This window comes from Quercus robur, chromosome 2 (assembly GCF_932294415.1).
Source record: "Quercus robur chromosome 2, dhQueRobu3.1, whole genome shotgun sequence".
In the NCBI taxonomy this organism is placed as follows: domain Eukaryota; kingdom Viridiplantae; phylum Streptophyta; class Magnoliopsida; order Fagales; family Fagaceae; genus Quercus; species Quercus robur.
Genome location: NC_065535.1, coordinates 87020600 through 87038072, shown reverse-complemented (window position 1 = coordinate 87038072; position 17473 = coordinate 87020600). Strand labels below are relative to the sequence as shown.

The window sequence follows — 17473 nt, the reverse complement described above, 5'->3', positions numbered from 1 at the left end:
TAGAGTTGGTTATATTTTTCTGTGTATATAAACAGAGCATCTTGTATGTATTTATTCATTTCAGTTCATTTTCTTGTAATTGACTCTCAATCGATGAAATTCTCTCAATTCTATTTAGCCTTTCTAGTTTTTACACATAGACCAACAAAATCAGTGAAGCAGAGCTTGCACCAGATTTCACCTTGGAGATGACGAAGATAAAGCATCCAAAGATAGCGGGTGATGAAGAAGAGCAGAGAGCTCCATTAAACAGAGCCGTACCTTGACTTTTGGTATGGATCATGGTAATTTTATTAGGATTTCCAGTCATAATTTGAACTTATGTAATTGAACAGTGATAGTTTAATTATCTTGATTGATATGTAGATGGAGATAAAGATTCTAAAGAACAAAGATGAAGAAAGTAGGCAAGATCACCATTGAGCAATTGCGCACAATTGCTACTGAAAAGCTGGCAGATTTAAATTGCACAAGTATAGAATTAGCAATGAGAGTTATAGCAGGGATGACAGCTAACATGGGAATTGATATTGACCCTCCAGTTCTTGAACCCAAATGAAGGAACTTGTGTAGATCCCTTTGTTTTATATATATATTGGGGATGACAGAAGATGATTGCTTCACGGTTGCCCTTCCCTAATAAAATTTGTACTGAAATTAAAACATGGAATAGGCCAACACTTTGAATCTCTTTTAAACATTTTCCTGAAGTCTAATTAGTGATCTCATATTGAGGTTACTTAGTTGCTGATGGTCTGTGTTTGTGTCTGATTGTGTTTGTTGAGGCCTGAGTTTGACTTGATCTGATTGTTTTTCATCTTGAAATTTCACAATATATCAGGAAATATTGGTACAAAAGAAAGAGTAGAACCATGGATTTAGAGGGAGCTGGGAGCTATCCTTCGGGACCTAGATTCATCTGTTATTGCTCATGTAGCCCCCTCACATTTCATTGCAAACCTTGAAAAAAATATCAATTTCCATTTTGATTCCATTTGCTCTTTTGTGCCCTCTCTTGCATGACAGAACCAGTATGTTTTGGCATGTATTAAGGTACAAAATCTGGATACAATTGATAGCCTGCCTTAGAAGTTTCACTCATTTAGACAACCTTGGAAAACATTGTTTTTGGGAATATATAGAGAATTTTTTGGCTACACATTGCAAATCTTTGAATTCTTTTAGTTGGGAAAGAACTTTTGGCTTCCTTAATGAGAAATTTAGTTGAACACTATGTTGGCATCTTTGCAAATCTGTGCAGCATTAGTTGAAACTTAAAAGAGCTTGGATTATGGAATCTAATGAAAAACAAGAAGTCCATCTTTTGGTACGTAATATTCAAATTGCATCTATGAGCAACGATCTACATTAGCACACTAGCAGTGTAGCGCTCCACTTACACTAATTGAAGTTAATTAAATTCCAATATTTCATTCTTTTAGTCATTTTTATGATAATCTTTTCCGTTATACTGTATAGAAATGGAGTGACAGCATTGTCTTATCATATTGTCGTCTATTGTGACTTCTTCTTCTTCTTTATTGTTTTGTATCACACGTGAAGAGCTCTTTCATCTCCAGTCACCCACATGAATAAAAGATGTGTAAACCAAGTAGTTAACTTTTCACAATTCTTTTTTATTATCTAGGTAGACAGTGGACTCAAGTATGTATTATTAGTGACTTGGCTTTAATATGCTTCTAAAAGAATTTTTAACAATTATTTAAAAAAATAATATTTTTTGCTATAAAACAAATTTTATAAGTTTTGAAAAATTTAATTAATTAACATACATATTCCTGCCCCACTAGTGTCATAATTTTTTAAAAATTGCCTTATCTCCATATTATATCCATGCTCGTATTTGTGTCTATACTTCCTAGGTCATGGTGGAAATTGTAGCTATTGATTATTTCTAAAGTTGACTTTGGTGGAAATTGTAGCTACTGGTCATTTCTAAAATTATAACTTAGCTTGATTACCAGAAGAAAAACCAAATTTGGAGTTGACTTTGCTAAAGTGCCTCCATTCTCTCTCAAATGAATTCTGATTGCATGTTTCAATTATAATTATTTATATTGTGTAGCTCTACTCAATTTAGACAATTATATATTACTTTTGCTCATTTTTTTCTTTTCTTTTTTCTCTCTTGGTTTGGTCGCTAGGAAATTGTGCAAAAAAAGAAGAAGGATAGAATTGGGCTGACAGAAAATTTTGAGATAGAAGAAAGAGAAGATTGTGATTTTAGTATTTAAGGTTAATCGATATTCTACTCAATTACTAGATCATTAGATAGCTTATGTTAATTACTTTTAGTACGATTTGTTTTCAGCTTAACAATCTTAATTTTTATTATTATTATTTTCAGTTGCGTTGGCACAATAGTGTGCCAAGTGCCAACTAACATAAATTTAAGCTTCCCATCCCTACTTCCACTTTAAGCCTTATGGTCGAGAATTCTATGCAAGGTACCCCTAATTAAATTGACTTTACTCAAATCTTCCCACGGATGCTTTAGATTGTGATGTAGCCCAAAATTCATATATATATATATATATATATATATATATATATATTCTTTCTTATATGAGTGTTGTTTCAACTTTCAAATGAAAGATCAATTTATCAAGTGGAGGAGATGATGATTCCACTTAATTACAAAGATTTGATAATGCAAGCGATATTAATTCACAACATCTACAACTATAGAGAATAAAAAATTATAGATTTACTATAGAATTGGATTTAATTACTGAGTAGCAAAAGAAAAAATAAAATTACTTTTTTTGATAGTTCAAAAGATACAATGGGGTAAGAGATTTGAATTTTGAATGTTTATATATGTAAAAATACTAAGATGTGTCAGTTGAGTTACAAGATTCTTGGTTTAAAAATTACACTTACAATAATGGTTTTGTGATATGAACAATATATTATGAAACATTCACATACATTTAGAGAAACAAATTTGTTGAACATTGTAGTTCTTTATGGTACTTTTCTAGTATAATTGCCATATCGGTACTAACAAAACAAGTAAGAGGGCCCTAGGCTCACATCTGGGTCAGATGAAAGCTTCACCAAGACCCATTCTCCGGGACTGTATTGGTTATTCTTTTGGGCCTATTTACTCAACACACACCTATATATCTCTGCTTCATTCAGTTTGTAGTGTTGTACGTACCTATATTCCCAAGATTGACTGGAAGAATCAGGACTCCACCACTGTTGAAGTTGATAAGCAAATTCTTTTTCTTTGATAAAACCACAAAGACCATGAATATCTTGGTGGAATTCAACCTTATTAATGGTCAGAATTGCTGAAGGAATGAGATGGATTGCTTCTGAACTTGAATCTATTCCCAACGCCATCCTCATGGTCATAATTGATGCAATTGTCACAACATTTTCAAATCCAAGCTCCAACATCTTCTGCCTGTTTTCAAAGTAGTGAATATATTCTGAAGAAACAGGATCATCTGGGTTCACAAAAAGGTAAGGAACCCAATTAGATAATGCAACGAAAGCTTCATGTGCTTGAGCCACATGATGCCGATGACCCTTTCCTGAACGGCTGAGGCTTGCCTTGACAACACTCTTTGACTTTGTAAGGTGGTTCACAAAGCTCACAATATTATTCTTGATCCACCTCGCTATGAGGTCAGAGCAGAATGGTGGATTAAACAGATAAGTTTCAATCAAATGACCCTAGCTCCTTGGCCATTTCCTTCCCTGCAAGCAATGCCATAGCTGCCACCAGAGAATGTCCAGCCAGCCACACACTTGCACCTCTAGACGAAGTAACCATGTTACGAGCGTAGTTCATTGCAAGGTAGAGCAAGACCTTGAGATCAATGGGGGTCATGGTAAAGAATGTACACTGCTTTAATCAAACTGGCAATAGCTGATCTTACGTGATATCGATTGTTCCTGCAAAGAGATTGTAAGATTAGGGTCAGTTCAATATAGTTTGAGCCTAAGTCTAAAAAGTTATTCAAGGTCTTTTATATTTAGGATAAAACTTAAATTTTCCAAGAGCAATTAAATTCAATCCATTCAAGTATTTGAAATCAATTGAAAAATCTAATTTACTCCACCAAAATATTGCACCTAAGTTTTACTACCATGTTTACTAAATAAACTTATTTAATACTAACCAGGATAATTGAATATATTACTTAATGAATTAACTAACCAAGCCAAGGATAATTTCACATGTCAAATAGTTAGGAAAACAATTACATTGGAGGACAATTAATAACTATGAGATATGCATCTGGTGTAATCAATCTATTCAATGGTACTTTGTACCCCCATCATTTTTCATGGGCCAAAATCCGAATGAGTTAGAAGAATGCACCAGAATTCAACATCAACCCAGAAATTAATGAGCTTGTGAGCTTTGGGGTCCGCCTTACAAAGAGTATTGTCGAGCCAATCTTTTTCAATTTAGAGAACTTTTGTTTATTAGTTTTTGTTACTTTCTAATATAGGTGGAATCATTTTGAAGCTTCCTTAACGTGTGTATAAGAACATTTGTTAACATATTTCTTACTCTTTTTACACTACTACATATTCTCTTTGTTCTAAATTTTGTAGTGCAATATTCCATTTTTGGATGTATCAAAAGGAATTTGAAAAGTAATTCAAAAAAAAAAAAAAAAAAAATCCTAATCCCATTTCACGAAAGTTTTAATCAAGGAAACCATCAAAGGGTACCCAAGTGGTAGACACATTAGTCTAGGATGTAACATAAAACTAGAAATCCCAGGTTTAATCATATCATTGTCATTTCATGGGATTTTCAAAATGTCATATGAATATGGATGAACAAAATTGTTTAGCCAAAAGTTAGGATATCACTTCTTTAATTATATTCAAAAAGTAAATAAAAATTAAGGATGATAAATATAAAAACTTATACCTTAACATTTAAAAAATAATGCATTAAATGATGTTCCATTGAATTTTGTAAAGGTACTATAAGTGTATTGTCCTGATCCATCAAATTGTATGACTCGACATAAATGATTAAGGGATAAACTTATACCTAATAATGCTTTTTCTTTCAAGATTAGAAAATCTGAAATAGATATTGTAGGTGAACAATTTGGTGACTCAACCTTTGTCGCTCAAGTTTTGGTCCAAAAGGTCCCACACAATGAATTTTGGTAGAGTATGGGCTAAAGAACTCGGTTTCAGTTAGTTTGAACGGTTTGATGCATGTGTTAAGGGAATACACAAACAAGAACGAAAATGCCATTGTGTAGAAAGGTCTCTAGAGATGATCAGGCTAAAAACTTGATTAATAGATACAGATCAATGCAGTAAGACTCCTCTATAGTATTCTCTCTCTTTTTTCTTCCGTCCTCTCTCTTGGGGGACCTTTACATATTATATAGGCCCTTTTTAATCATCTGGGCTTTACACTTGTTGATCATCCAAACCCCCACTTGAGCACCTGTCCCATCAGACACCTCCCTCAATTCTCTGTGAGTTGCGGTAGCCAAGGTAGTACTGTTCAGGGGTCTTCTCCTCATTAATGCAGCCAGGAGAGTAGTTGTAATGCATTTAATGTGGTGGTGGCAGCCTTTGCTGAGATATTTCGAGTTTTCTTCATTTTTAAGTATTTGGAAGATGGACTATAGTGGCTTGGATGTACCTTTGCTCCGGATTTTACAGTATCCGAGGAGAAATTACTCCTCGGACATGTTCTCTTTGCCCCAGTGGGCCTGAATAAGGATTGCTTGGGCCACGCTGACTCCTCGAACGGGCCGCGTCCTCGGACAGGCCTAGGGCCCAGCCAGCCTGTTATTTTGGGCCGGTCTCCACAGATATAATTGACAAATTTAAATTATATTAATAATTCAACAACAAATTTATATTTTTCTAATTAGTTGTTTGTTTCAATTTGTTTAAGTGATAAACACTCCCTATTTTGTGTGATATACGTTTAGAATCTGATTTCCCTTCTAGAATCTGGCCTATATTTCAAAGGGCCCGATTAACAAGTATCATTAGGGCATTTGTTAAAGGAAAATTTTAATATCAATATTTCATATATCACTTTCATGGAAAATATAAAAAAGCTATGAAATAAAACAATTACTTTTTTCTCTTCCTATAAAAAATTTCCTAAACCATTACCATTAGGACATTTATTAACTAAAAATATTTTCTAAACTATCACCCTTATGATATCCGTTAATTATTTCTTTTTCCTTATAAGAAGTGATACGTCTACAATATTTTCATAATATATCATAGGTGGTAAATTATTGGTTCTAATTTGAACCTCTTATTGAAATCACGTTTTTTGCAAACTTATGATAATAACCTTGTGATTTTTTGTGAGAGTATGATAGATATATCAATATGAAAAATGTATTAAAAATACAACTAAGTTTGCATTGACTACCCCCTCAAAAAAAAGTTTGCATTGACTAAACTAACCCCTTACCCATCAGCACTATCGCAGCTTAAACGAGGGGTAATGATGGAAGATGGCCAAAAAGAGAAGCTAGTGGGCAAATATAAATAAGGTCCAAAAAACAACCCAAGGGTCTTCAATGAGGTTCTGCTCTCAGAGGAAGAGAGAGGGGTGGAGATCTCTCTGAATCTGTAACCCCTCTTTTCTCTCTGAATGCATGTGGAGCCGATGATTTCTCTATGTTTCAATCATCATCATCATTCATCATTCATCATCATCATCATCTTCTCTCTTCTTTGTCAAGATAATAATAATAATAATAATGAGGCGGTGATGATATTTCAGGCGGTGTAATCGGACAACGAAAAAGGTCGACCCGTTTCTTGGCTCGGCGACTCAGAAAGAAACTGTGTGGGTGGAAAATTACTGTAATGCCCTTTTCCTCATGCAGCTCCTCTCTCTTTGTCGCAGCCATGGCGGACCGGCGGTCCCTCTTTTTCTTCTCCGAGAATACCCCTAACCCTGAGCCTCTCTTTCTCTCTCACACACACACACCCACATTTTTTTATTTCTGGGTGTAGCTCTATTTTTTGCTATTGTTTTCACTTATTATGAGTTATGACTCTCGGAAAGCATAGAAAAATTAAGAAGGAAAATAAATAAACCCTCTTCCCCTAATTTTCAAATTAGTCCTAAATTTTTTTGGGTGTTAAAAATGTAGGGTTTTCAAAATTTTATCCAATAAAAATTTATTAGGTGAGTACAATATTTTACAATATTTTCTATTTCATTGTTAACAAAAATCATGATTTTGGAAATTGGCAACGTTGGAATTGTTAAAATTTGATTTTCAATTGAATGATTAAATCCTGTTTAATTAGAGGACAATTACCCTTTACCCATAGTGAACCGGAGGTGTAATTAATTGAGGGTTTGAAGGTTAAGTAGAGGAAGTAAAGAAATTAGGAACTATCAATATTAACAGCCAAAAAGTGACATGGATGATTTCACTGATTTGGTTCAGAAGTGAAATGAAAAAGGGTCAAATGCCTAACATTAATCACTCTCTCCAAAATATTGATATGGGTAAGTCTGTATATTAATCACCTCTCTCAAATCTGCACAAAAGTGAAAGATTGTGCACTTGGTACGACTTTTTATTGTCTTCTATATATGATGAACCCAAAAACCCAACACAGTTATTGGAGAAATTGTGGATCAAAAATTGATATAAATATTTTCCATTCAAATAAATATCTTATCTTATGGTATGAGCTAAATGTCAGTCAATATTTACTACAGTATAGACTCAAGAAAAAAAAAAAAAAAAAAAAAAAAAAAAAAGCTGGGAGAAACTGAAAGTTACAGGCACATGCCAGACTAAAAATTGATCATCATCTTAGTTTAACGTAGACAGTAAACTAAGCACCATGATTGCCACCAGAGAAAGATCCATCTTAGCAACATTGGCAAATGATATCCTTGCACTTGGCTGAGGTGCCTCAGCAACAGGTGAACTAGCAGTACTGATGTTGGCCACAGGAGGAAGAGGTGGGTCAACAACATCTGCAGAATCCAGCGGTGGAAGAGGTGCCGCTGCCGGTGGCTGTACTTCGGGGGGAGCCAAGCTTAACAGAAAACCAGCTTCAACTGGTAGGATGTTGTATTCGGGCTTATCTGTATTGGTGGAATCATTTTGAAGCCTCCTTAACGTGTGTATAAAAATATTTGTTAACATATTTTTTACTCCTTTTACCCTACTACATATTCTCTTTGTTCTAAATTTTTAATGCAATATTCCATTTTTGGATGTATCAAAGGAATTTGAAAAGTAATTCAAAAAAAAAAAAAAAAAAATTTCTAATCCCATTTCATGAAAGTTTTAATTAAGGAGACCATCAAAGGGTACCTAGACACATTAGTCTGGGATGTAACATAAAACTAGAAGTCTCAGGTTTAATCATCATTATCATTTCATGAGATTTTCAAAGTGTCATATGAATATGTGAGTCCAGATCCTCTGTCCCACTCTTCCTGCTCCATTATATACTCCACAAATAAAAAACATGACACATGTCCATTTAATTTATTAAATGCTAAATTTATACTTTTTATTATTTCAATTTCCTAAAATAAATAAATCAATAACCCATCATATTTAGGTAATTAAAATAATAGAAGACATAAATTTAACATTTAATAAATTAGATGGACATGTGGCATGTTTTTATTTGTGAAGTATATAATGGATCAAGAAGAGTGAGACATAAGATTTGAACTCTGAATATGGAGCAATGAAATTGTTTAGCCAAAAGTTAAGATATCACTTCTTTAATTATATTCAAAAAGTAAATAAAAATTAAGGATGATAAATATAAAAACTTATACCTTAACATTTAAAAAAAATGCATTAAATGATGTTCATTGAATTTTGTAAAGGTACTATAAGTGTATTGTCCTGATCCATCAAATTGTATGACCCGACATGAATGATTAAGGGATAAACTTATACCTAATAATGCTTTTTCTTTCAAGATTAGCAAATCTTTTTTTTTTTTGAGAATCCAAGATTAGCAAATCTGAAATAGATATAATTAACAAATTTAAATTATATTAAGGGATAATTACAGTAAACCTACTTGTGGTATGACCCGTTTTTACTTTGCCTACCCGTGGTTTAAAACTTTACACTTTACCCACCTGAACTTTAATCCATTACCCATCCGTTACCCACCTCACCATCAAAAGTTAGAAAAACACCATTTTATTAAAAATCAGAACATAATACGGATCAAAAACACCAACCATTGAATCTTTTCCTCACAAACACAAGAACACAACATTTGTAAACCACGGCTTCACTCAAAATCCCAAGCCATTCGTGCAAGCTCATCTCCAGGCTCCAGCGACCAAGACCGAAACCCCACAAACTACTAAAGCCATAAAATAAAAAACCAAAGCATGGAAAACGAGTCAGTCAGTTCTAGTTTCACTGGGTTCAAATTGTATTTCTTATTGGTTTTGATATTGGAGATCTGGATTTTTATGGAGGCCATTAATTTTTTTTAATTGCTTTATAGTATTAATACAATTTTAAAGAAAAAAAGCAAAAAACAAAAAATCTAAAGATCTAGAAATCAACCTCCAGTCGCCCAGAAAACTGAACTCCAAGAGAGGGAACCACTCCAAATCTTTAGATCTAGAAAAATCTAGAGATTTGGACCAGATCTAGACTAGAACCACTCTCCATCTCAAGAACTACAAAGGATATGGAGAGAATTCTCACCCAGAGTTTTGCTTTCTTGTCTACAACCCACACTGTTTGAAATCCTGTTGATCTACTTCTCTACGTAAATAATTTAGTGTGTTTGGGTTCACTTTGCCAGTCGCATGAACCCCCAAAAAAGAAAAACCCGGACAATCCGCCACTAATCACTGTTGCTATGACTTCACAAGAAGTCATTTGCTTTTGGAAAACGCCAAACCTGGGTAAGAAATTGTCATAGATGATAGAAGATTTTTTTTTTCCACCACCACTATCAGAACCCACAACTTAGCACCACCACCACCTCGCCCACAATCCACAACCACCACAAGCCACAACCCATAACCCCACCATAATCAGATCATTATCAAACCCACAACCCAAAAGCAAAAAAGAAAAGAAAAAAAGAAAACCCATGAAACAAAGATAGTGGTCGATCTGGATTTTTGCTGTGAAACGAACCAAATTGACTTTTGGTGCAGTGGAACAAAGGGGTAAATCTGAGTTTTAGAGAGAGAGAGACGATGGAGTAAGTGAGAGAGAAACGATGGAGTGAGTGAGAGAGAGATCTAAAAATGAAGAGAGTTGGCCTCTCAATCTGATATTATTTTGACACAACTTGTTTCTCTGCAAAATCCCCACTTTGATCTTCTTTGTTTGTATCTTTTTTATGTTATTTTTTGTTTTTGGAGGAGAGAGATATAAAAAAGAAGTGAAAATACATTTTTACCCTTGATTTTAATGGAAGTGGGTAACGGATGGGTAATGAATTGAAGTTCAAGTGGGTAAAGTGTAAAGTTTTAAACCAAAGGTAGGCAAAGTAAAAACGGATCATACCATATGTGGGTTTACCGTAAATATCTCTTATATTAATAATTCAACAACAAATTTATATTTTTCTAATTAGTTGTTTGTTTCAATTTGTTGAATTGATAAAGGCTGTGTTTGGTTGCCGTAAAACGTTTTCCGAAAAATACATATTTTCCGGAAATGCTAATTTCTGGAAAAGGAAAATATTTCTGTGTGTTTGGTTGCATTTCAAAAAATTTTCCGGAAAATATTTTCTAGTGTTTGGAAAAGAAGAAAGGAAAACACAAATCAGAAAACACAACCCAGAACACATCCAGAAAACCCGCCGGCGCGAAGGCGATCTCGCCGGCGCGATCGCGTTCGCGAGATCGCGATCTCGCCGGCGCGAACGATCGCGAAGGCGAGATCGACGAACGATCGCGATCGTCGACGATCGCGATCGACGAACGCGCTCGTCGATCGCGCTCGTCGATCGTCGATCGCGCTCGTCGATCGCGATCGTCGATCGCGCCACTCGATCGACGATCGCGATCGTGCACCGCGCCGCTCGTCGGCGCGGTGCGATCGTCGGACGAGCGGCGCAATCGTCCCTCTCTCTCTCTGATCTGGGCTCTCTCTTCTCTCTCTCTCTCTCTCTCTTTTTCCGGAAGTGAAATGAAGTGAAAATGAAGGCAGAAATCATTTTCCGTGGTCAAACGGAAAATTCGTGGTCAACCGGAAATGATTTTCCGGAAAATAACGTTTTCCGTGACAGCCAAACACCGAATTTTCTGGAAAATCATTTCCGGAATTAGTTTGAAGTCAATTCAAACGCACCCAAAGACTCCCTATTTTCCATGAAACTTACCCCTTACCCATCACTCCATCAGCACTATCGCAGCCTAAAGGAGGGGTAATGATGGAAGATGGCCAACAAGAGAGGCTAGTGGTAGTGGGCAAATATAAATAAGGTCCAAAAAAGAATCCAAGGGTCCTCAATGAGGTTCTGCTCTCAGAGGTAGAGAGAGAGGGGTGGAGATCTCTCTGAATCTGTAACCCCTCTTTTCTCTCTGAATGCATGTGGAGCCGATGATTTCTTTATGTTTCAATCTTCTTCATCATCATCATCATCTTCTCTCTTCTTTGTCAAAAATAATAATAATAATAATAATGAGGCGGTGATGATATTTCAGGCGGTGTAATCGGACAACGAAAAAGGTCGGTCCGTTTCTTGGCTCGGCGACTCAGAAAGAAACTGTGTGGGTGGAAAATGACTGTTATGCCCCTTTCCTCACGCAGCTCCTCTCTCTTTGTCGCAGCCATGGCGGTCCCTCTTTTTCTTCTCCGAGAATACCCCTAACCCTGAGCCTCTCTCTCTCTCTCTCACACACACACACACACACACCCACTTTTTATTTATTTATTTCTGGGTGTAGCTCTATTTTTTGCTATTATTTTCACTTATTATGAGTTATGACTCTCGGAAAACATTGAAAAATTAAGAAGGAAAATAAATAAACCCTCCTTCCCTAATCTTCAAATTAGTCTTAAATTTTTTTGGGGTGTTAAAAATGTAGGGTTTTCAAAATTTTATCCAATAAAAATTTATTAGGTGAGAACAATATTTTTCAATATTTTCTATTTCATTGTTAACAAAAATCATGATTTTGGAAATTGGCAACGTTGGAATTGTTAAAATTTGATTTTGAATTGAATGATTAAATCCTGTTTAATTAGAGGACAATTACCCTTTACCCATAGTGAGCCGGAGGTGTAATTAATTGAGGGTTTGAAGGTTAAGTAGAGGAAGTAAAGAAATTAGGAACTATCAATATTAACAGCCAAAGTGACATGGATGATTTCACTGATTTGGTTCAGAAGTGAAATGAAAAAGGGTCAAATGCCTAACATTAATCACTCTCTCCAAAATATTGATATGGGTGAGTCTGCATATTAATCACCTCTGTCAAATCCGCGCAAAAGTGGAGGTTTGTGCACTTGGTATGATTTTTTATTGTTTTCTATATATGATGAACCCAAAAACCCAACACAGTTATTGGAGAAATTGTGGATCAAAAATTGATATAAATATTTTTCCATTCAAATCAATCTCTTATCTTATGGTATGAGCTAAATGTCAGTCAATATTTACTACAGTATAGACTCGAGATAAAAAAATAAAACCCAAAATAAGCTGGGAGAAACTGAAAGTTACAGGCACATGCCAGACTAAAAATTGATCATCATCTTTAGTTTAACATAGATAGTAAACTAAGCACCATTATTGCCATCAGAGAAAGATCCATCTTAGCAACATTGGCAAATGATATAGTACTTGCACTTGGCTGAGATGCCTCAGCAACAGGTGAACTAGCAGTACTGATGTTGGCCACAGGAGGAAGAGGTGGGTCAACAACATCTGCAGAATCCAGCGGTGGAAGAGGTGCCGCTGCCGGTGGCTGTACTTCGGGGGGAGCCAAGCTTAACAGAGAACCAGCTTCAACTGGTAGGATGTTGTATTCGGGTTTATCTGTATTGGTACATGGGCTTCCTGCAATACCAAAAATGGTAATATGTTAAGCATTGCATGCACCATCAGAGGGAAAATGTGTATCTCCAATGCATGAGATACCTTCATACTGCATATAGAATTACATTATTTACTAGCACCCACTAGCCTCATGTCCTAGTGGTATAAAGATGCATTTGTGAGAAACTCTAGATGTGTAACAGAAGCATAAGATTAAGAATCCCCCAAATGAAGATGGTATGAAATGAATAGAATTTAAGGTTGTAGGAGCACATACTGATATAATTACTGGCAGTTCCTGGGTACTCAGTTATGATCCCATCAACTCCAATTCCAGTAACAAAAGTAGCAATCTCCACAATAGGATCTGAGAAATAGTCAAATGCGAGTGTGATGTACTCGTTCCTCAAAACATAGACATAGACCGAGATATTTGCTTTCTGAAACTCCTCAACAACACTTGTGAAATCCGTGGTGAAGTAATCTGTAACTTCGATGATGGTTGCTCTTGTTACAGCAACTGCATCAGCATACTTCTTGATTTCCTCCACCGACTGTTTGGGTGCGTCACCTACTTTCTCTTCGATATACAGCACCCTTTTGTAAGTTGGAACACTTTTAAACTTGGACAACACTGAAGTGTCATCGGATTGGATCAGTACTGATTGGGTGGATTGCTTGTCAAAGGTGGCATTGCTCAAGGCAGTGGTAACAGAACCTACAATGTCAAGCCCCTTCTTTGATGCTAAGTAGGCAGCATTCTGAGAAAGACAGGTAGGTGTTGGTATAAAATATATAAATAGAACTATAGAGCTGAAACATGATAGGGAATAGGCTACATATATATGGCTTTGGATTGAGGTGAAATAATGAACAATGATGCTTATGAAGAAGCCTAGAGTTAGAGCAGAATAAAAAATTTCTCAAAAGGGAAAAAAGAAGCTTACCTGAATGTTGATCAAAATTCCAGAAGCTCCCTTTGCTTTAGCGAACTCCAGAAATTCAGCAAGGGTCACAAATTTACCAGAATTCTTATATGCTGGGTTTCTTGGGAAGTCCTTGAAAACAGTAGCTATTTGAGCTGCAATATGAGTGTTTTTAAGTGTAAGTGGTATCAAAAGCTTATAAAACTTGAAATTTGAGAAAGTACGAAAAAGTTCAGAAGAAGTTTACGTTTCAAGGTTTGAATCTCGCTCCATGTGAGATCGAATGAAAAAACTCCAGCATTAGGTTGAATTTCTTGGACAACATTCGACCTAGAAATGAAAGAAGATATCACAGTGGTTGATCCCATAAGGTCCGCTGAATCCAAGCAGAAGGCAACTCCATCTTTTGACATTTGAACTGAGCAGTCTATTATGTCCGCACCATCATCCACTGCTTGTTGATAAGCAAGATCAGTGGCGCCAGGGTAAATCCCACTTGCTCCATTTTTAGTTATAATCAAAGGATTTCCTGAAAAGGCACAAAATTGTTTTTGCACAATTAAAGCTTGTTCTTCCTTTAACTTAGCTATAAACTTTTAAAGGTTGTAGCATGTGCTTAGAGAAAGATTTAAGATAAGTATCACACCTTTGGCAGGTTTAACCTGCTTGTTATTGGCAAAGCATCCTGCAGCAGAAAGAGCAATGGCAGGGTCACATCAGAACCGAAAAAACATTAGAATAACAATTTATATCCTGCTCTAGTGATTTGAATTACCATCACTGGATTTTCAATTTTGATGAGTAAATGTCTTCTAGAGAGATATATATATATATATATATATATATTTATATATTATTTGTCTGTTTAGTAACAACATTTTCTTTTTAGCTTTTTAACTTATTTACTAATGTATAGGTTCTTAAAACCTTGCCTTTTCCAAGTATAACTATACTTTAACCTTCCAGCAAAGAAACTTTCAGCAAAAAGCTACATTCAATTGCACTCTAGATTCAGTATTGGGCTTGTATAGCACTTCAAAGAAAATGGGGGAGAAAAATATGGTCATGGCATATGATAGTTAGTCCTCACCAATGGCTTCTGATGCTGTAGGTGGGAAATCAGTAAGCACCCCGTCAACAGAGAACTGAGAATTATCAATAAAATGCAGGTATTCCTGTGATGGATCATAGCTATAATTATAGCTTGAGATTAAATCATTTGAAAAACCAGAAGCATATACTTCTAGTCCTTGTTTATGAGCATCAGATACAAGGGTGGTAGGAGCCCCCAAATACTTGTCTGCCTTAACTGACAATATGTATTCTTTAGGGACAAGGATCCCAGATGCATATGACTTGATGGAGGCAAGATCCTCCAGCAGTGAACTGTACTTTTTGTTGGTTGTAGGTTCAATCTCATCTGCACCGAGGACCTGGAAGATGAGCTTTGTCTTGATTTTGTTCACTTTCCCAACCATGCTCTTCAAGAAACCAACCTCAGGAGATGAAATGTAATTGATACCCATAAATCTCAGTGCCTTTTGAACAAATGTTGCTGGGCTTTGTTTGTGTTGGGTATAGAATGTATCATACTGCATACCAAACACCAAAGCTATTTTAGAAAATAATGAATGATGCTTGTGGATTTCATGTTTGAATGAAAGAGAGAATTCTCATTCCCTAAAGGAAATGGGTTACCAATAATTAGTTTAGAGAGAGACCTGAACATTCAACCAAAACTGGGCCGGTTTAATTCCTGTGACATCTTCAACAGTAGATATAGGTGCTAGCAAATCGAACATACTTGATCGAGAGAGTACATTCTGAACCACTGTTAAAAAAGATCATTACAAAGCAAATATATAAATATATATATATATATATATATGTATGTATGTATTTTTTTTAAAAGGTCACTTTTGAAGCTATAGATTAAGTTCTTTATTGCTACAAGCTTTTCATTTGATTCATTATGAAAGATATCATGTATTCTGTTTTTCTGTTGATTCTTCCTACTTCTGAGAAAGCCATCAATTGTAGTAATTGTATTTCTGCATAGCGTGGACAGTGTGAAGTAGGTTTGACTTGTTAGGAGGAATTGCAAAAAGTAATTGTAAATTTGAATTTCTTTTTCGGTAACTATAGGTGTTAAATTACCGATTATTTCAAAAGTTTAAACTATTGAAAAATAGTATACTTAATTATTTAATCATATACTTTTAACAACAGGAACAAACATTTTTCACAACTTCTAACATGACATGCGATTGGTGCATAAAAAAAATAGCGTTAATAATAGACTCAGATGAAAATGATGTTATTTCAATGATAACATTTCCTCCATTGTAAGCAGTTGTTCAAAAAAAGATTGATTAAAACTAAGATAATGTGATATGCGTCATCTATATAACTATGTTACTAAAAAGGAAGTACCAGAAGCTAAACCCCTCATTATTATCATACAAGGAAATAGGAGAAAGTCAAGGTGTTTGGAGACTTACATGATACATTGCTGAAGAGCTGATCACTTGTATAATCCAAAGAAAACCACCCCGACACTTCCTTTCCATTGACAGTGTAGTTCTTTTTATCTTTTGGGAATATAAGGTTTATATTTGTTGAATTATCAAGTGTGACACCCGAGAGGCATATACCAATGCCATCTTTTGTTAGTTGTAGATTGCAGAGCGTAGCCGTATCTAGCAAACTTAAAGTCTGTGTCATTTGATTCGCAAACGAGCTGGACTCAGGAAACATTCCTGTGAACCCGCCTCTCGCTATCACAATGGGCCGTTTACCTGGTAAAAGAATCACAGAATGTATCACAAATTCAACCTGGTATGAACTATATAAATATGCATGATAGTGAACATAACCAATGAGTTTTATTAGATCAAATGACATTTTCTAGCGTTTCCAAGAGATATCTCGGTTCAAACCCTGCTTCCTTAGAAACATAACTTTGTCTAAAAGTCTTGGGGCTAAGTAACATAACTTTTGCCATTCTTCACAATTAAAACATACTGTTTTCAATTTAATTAGTAAAGATTCCTTTTTCTTTTTTCAAATTTATGCAAGTTGCTACAGCCATTGATTAGTTTGAGCCTCAAAGATGAATTTTGCAATTACAAAGATCCTTCATTTTCTAGAAATACAGATCTTGGAACTTGCTACATTGATCCTATTTCCTATTAATGGATTGTACCTTTTCTTCCTTCTTAGATTGTAGCCATTTTTTATTTTTTAAACATAGCACCAAAATCAAATAAGAGAATTCGTAAAAATCAAATCCTTACCACTTAAAGTCAGCCATTTCTTTGATGTAGAATTCTGCCCTAAAGTTGAATGTATCAACAAGGAAATGAAAAGCAAGCACCTGATCATCTTGTTCTGGTTCTGTCATAGATCCAAAAGTTAGAGTTGATGAATGAACAACATCATAAAGAAAGATAAAAAAACAAGAATAGAAAGAAAAGAAAAAAAAAATGATATGATAATGACTAACACATTACATTTTCACAAGTTGGTCGAGT

General features: G+C 35.2%; 2 protein-coding genes and 1 long non-coding RNA gene across 3 annotated transcripts; 1 reads left to right on the top strand and 2 right to left on the bottom strand.

The window, feature by feature from the left end:
* Window positions 1–200: 200 nt before the first annotated feature.
* On the top strand, window positions 201–749 carry LOC126715590 (uncharacterized). Its single transcript, XR_007651880.1, has 2 exons — window positions 201–272; window positions 367–749. It is a non-coding gene; the product is annotated as an uncharacterized LOC126715590 (long non-coding RNA).
* A 2374-nt stretch (window positions 750–3123) lies between these two features.
* On the bottom strand, window positions 3124–3865 carry LOC126704859 (GDSL esterase/lipase At4g10955-like). Its single transcript, XM_050403854.1, has 2 exons — window positions 3784–3865; window positions 3124–3653 (listed from the first exon to the last, which is right to left on the bottom strand). The coding sequence occupies exons 1-2, from the start codon at window positions 3863–3865 to the stop codon at window positions 3124–3126; spliced, it is 612 nt and encodes a 203-aa protein (XP_050259811.1).
* An 8743-nt stretch (window positions 3866–12608) lies between these two features.
* Window positions 12609–17339, bottom strand: LOC126707428 (glycerophosphodiester phosphodiesterase GDPDL7-like). Its single transcript, XM_050407058.1, has 9 exons — window positions 17237–17339; window positions 16442–16738; window positions 15662–15771; window positions 15031–15532; window positions 14587–14625; window positions 14188–14469; window positions 13962–14095; window positions 13292–13775; window positions 12609–13035 (listed from the first exon to the last, which is right to left on the bottom strand). The coding sequence occupies exons 1-9, from the start codon at window positions 17322–17324 to the stop codon at window positions 12734–12736; spliced, it is 2238 nt and encodes a 745-aa protein (XP_050263015.1). The 5' UTR covers window positions 17325–17339; the 3' UTR covers window positions 12609–12733.
* Window positions 17340–17473: the final 134 nt, after the last annotated feature.

Coding starts and splice junctions, on each gene's coding strand:
- LOC126704859 (XM_050403854.1), bottom strand. CDS start 3,865: ATGACCCCCATTGATCTCAAGGTCTTGCTCTACCTTGCAATGAACTAC. Junction 3,654..3,783: donor TACTTCGTCTAGAGGTGCAA/GTGTGTGGCTGG, acceptor CTGACCTCATAG/CGAGGTGGATCAAGAATAAT.
- LOC126707428 (XM_050407058.1), bottom strand. CDS start 17,324: ATGATCAGGTGCTTGCTTTTCATTTCCTTGTTGATACATTCAACTTTA. Junction 15,772..16,441: donor GCTCTTCAGCAATGTATCAT/GTAAGTCTCCAA, acceptor CTTTTTTAACAG/TGGTTCAGAATGTACTCTCT. Junction 15,533..15,661: donor AGTTTTGGTTGAATGTTCAG/GTCTCTCTCTAA, acceptor TTTGGTATGCAG/TATGATACATTCTATACCCA.